At 40.9% G+C, this 1,355-nt stretch overlaps 1 protein-coding gene across 1 annotated transcript in view; it reads left to right on the top strand.

Annotated features, from left to right (window-relative positions):
* The window catches only part of ATP8B4 (ATPase phospholipid transporting 8B4 (putative)), a 254,036-nt gene that overhangs the window by 65,168 nt on the left and 187,513 nt on the right, over positions 1-1,355 (top strand). Inside the window, exon 5 of the mRNA XM_045286465.1 lies at positions 805-903. Within this exon, the coding sequence (XP_045142400.1) occupies positions 805-903 (99 nt within the window). The remainder of the gene's footprint in view (positions 1-804; positions 904-1,355) is intronic.

Below are 1,355 nucleotides of genomic sequence, written 5' to 3'. Positions count from 1 at the left end.
TCTCTGATTGGACCATGCTGCGTCACATCGTCATCGCTGATCTAACTACTGTGTGTTGAGGCAATGATTGACTTGACTATGAACTTGGCGGAGGGATGGGTCATACTGCCAAAATGACATTAGCAGAAAGTAGAAGAGGGGTGGCTTCTTCAGGAAAATATGAAAATACATGTGTGCTTAACCTTCATTTGAATACCTGAAGGCATACAATTCTGGGGTTCCATATATTTTTTCAGGGATAGTAGCTAATGGTTATTGAGACCCGAAGCAGCTTCTTGCAGCCCAGGCCATGGATGGACAGTAGCAGGCTGGTAAGGTAGGGATTGGACTCTGAGCATGGGCTCTTGGGGTTTTGTCTGGTGGACAGACAGGCTGCCATGGTACAGTGGGGGCTGTAAGTGGAGGGGAGAGTGCTTCGGGCATAAGTTAGAGTCTCAAAGAATCTGTCTTTTGAATTCGGTGTGAAGAAGACTTATAAAACGTTAGAGATTGAGGTGACAAGCCGAGAAACACCAGGGATGTTTAACATCATCACTTGTAAGAGATTTCAAGAAGTTCATTTCTCAACATGGTCTAACATTTCAAATTTTTGTCAGGTAATTGGAAACCTGGTCCCGTGCTGTTTTAACACGTAGCTGAATGCAAACACTTGCATTATTGAAAGTCATTCTGCTCGGCAGTTACACAAATGACTACAAGTCACACCCCATCAATTTCTGCCAGGGCTTGTCAAATTCAATGACAGAATATCGGCGGTACATCACAACTTTAAAATCTCTAAACTATTTCAAATGTTTGTTTCAGCTGATTCCAGAAATCTCTTCCTTGACCTGGTTTACGACCATTGTGCCTTTGGTCCTGGTGGTAACGATGACAGCCGTCAAAGATGCCACAGATGACTATGTGAGTACTTGCTGTGAGCACTGCTGAGCTCTCCATTTCAACTGTGGCTGCTTGGTGATAGAAAATTGAGATCTACCATACGTTTTTGAATGTAGCTCTTTGGAATACTATGTATAGTATGATATGGAATAGTATAATAGTATAGTGTAGGGTGGTATCGTGTGTAAAAATTTAAAGCACAGTCTTGGAAAATTCCAACATTTTGGATACAAATTAGTTCTATCCTCACCCTCTATGATCATAGGTGCCTTAGACTCAATACATATTTATATATAAACGTTACTGTTTTTATTCTCAGGGGTTTCCTGTGAGTTTCATAATCATATTTCGTATTGCCTATATTTATTTAACACATCTGCTTTGAGTTGCAAACCAAGAAGGTCAGTAGTTCAAATCCACCAGCCAATCCCAGGGATAAAGATGAATCTGTCTGCTCCTGTAAAAATTTAAAG

The sequence above is a fragment of the Echinops telfairi genome, unplaced genomic scaffold (genome assembly GCF_000313985.2).
Source record: "Echinops telfairi isolate 266 unplaced genomic scaffold, ASM31398v2 ScPeMD7_8;HRSCAF=38, whole genome shotgun sequence".
NCBI lineage: Eukaryota > Metazoa > Chordata > Mammalia > Afrosoricida > Tenrecidae > Echinops > Echinops telfairi.
This window is presented reverse-complemented; position numbering and strand designations above follow the sequence as displayed.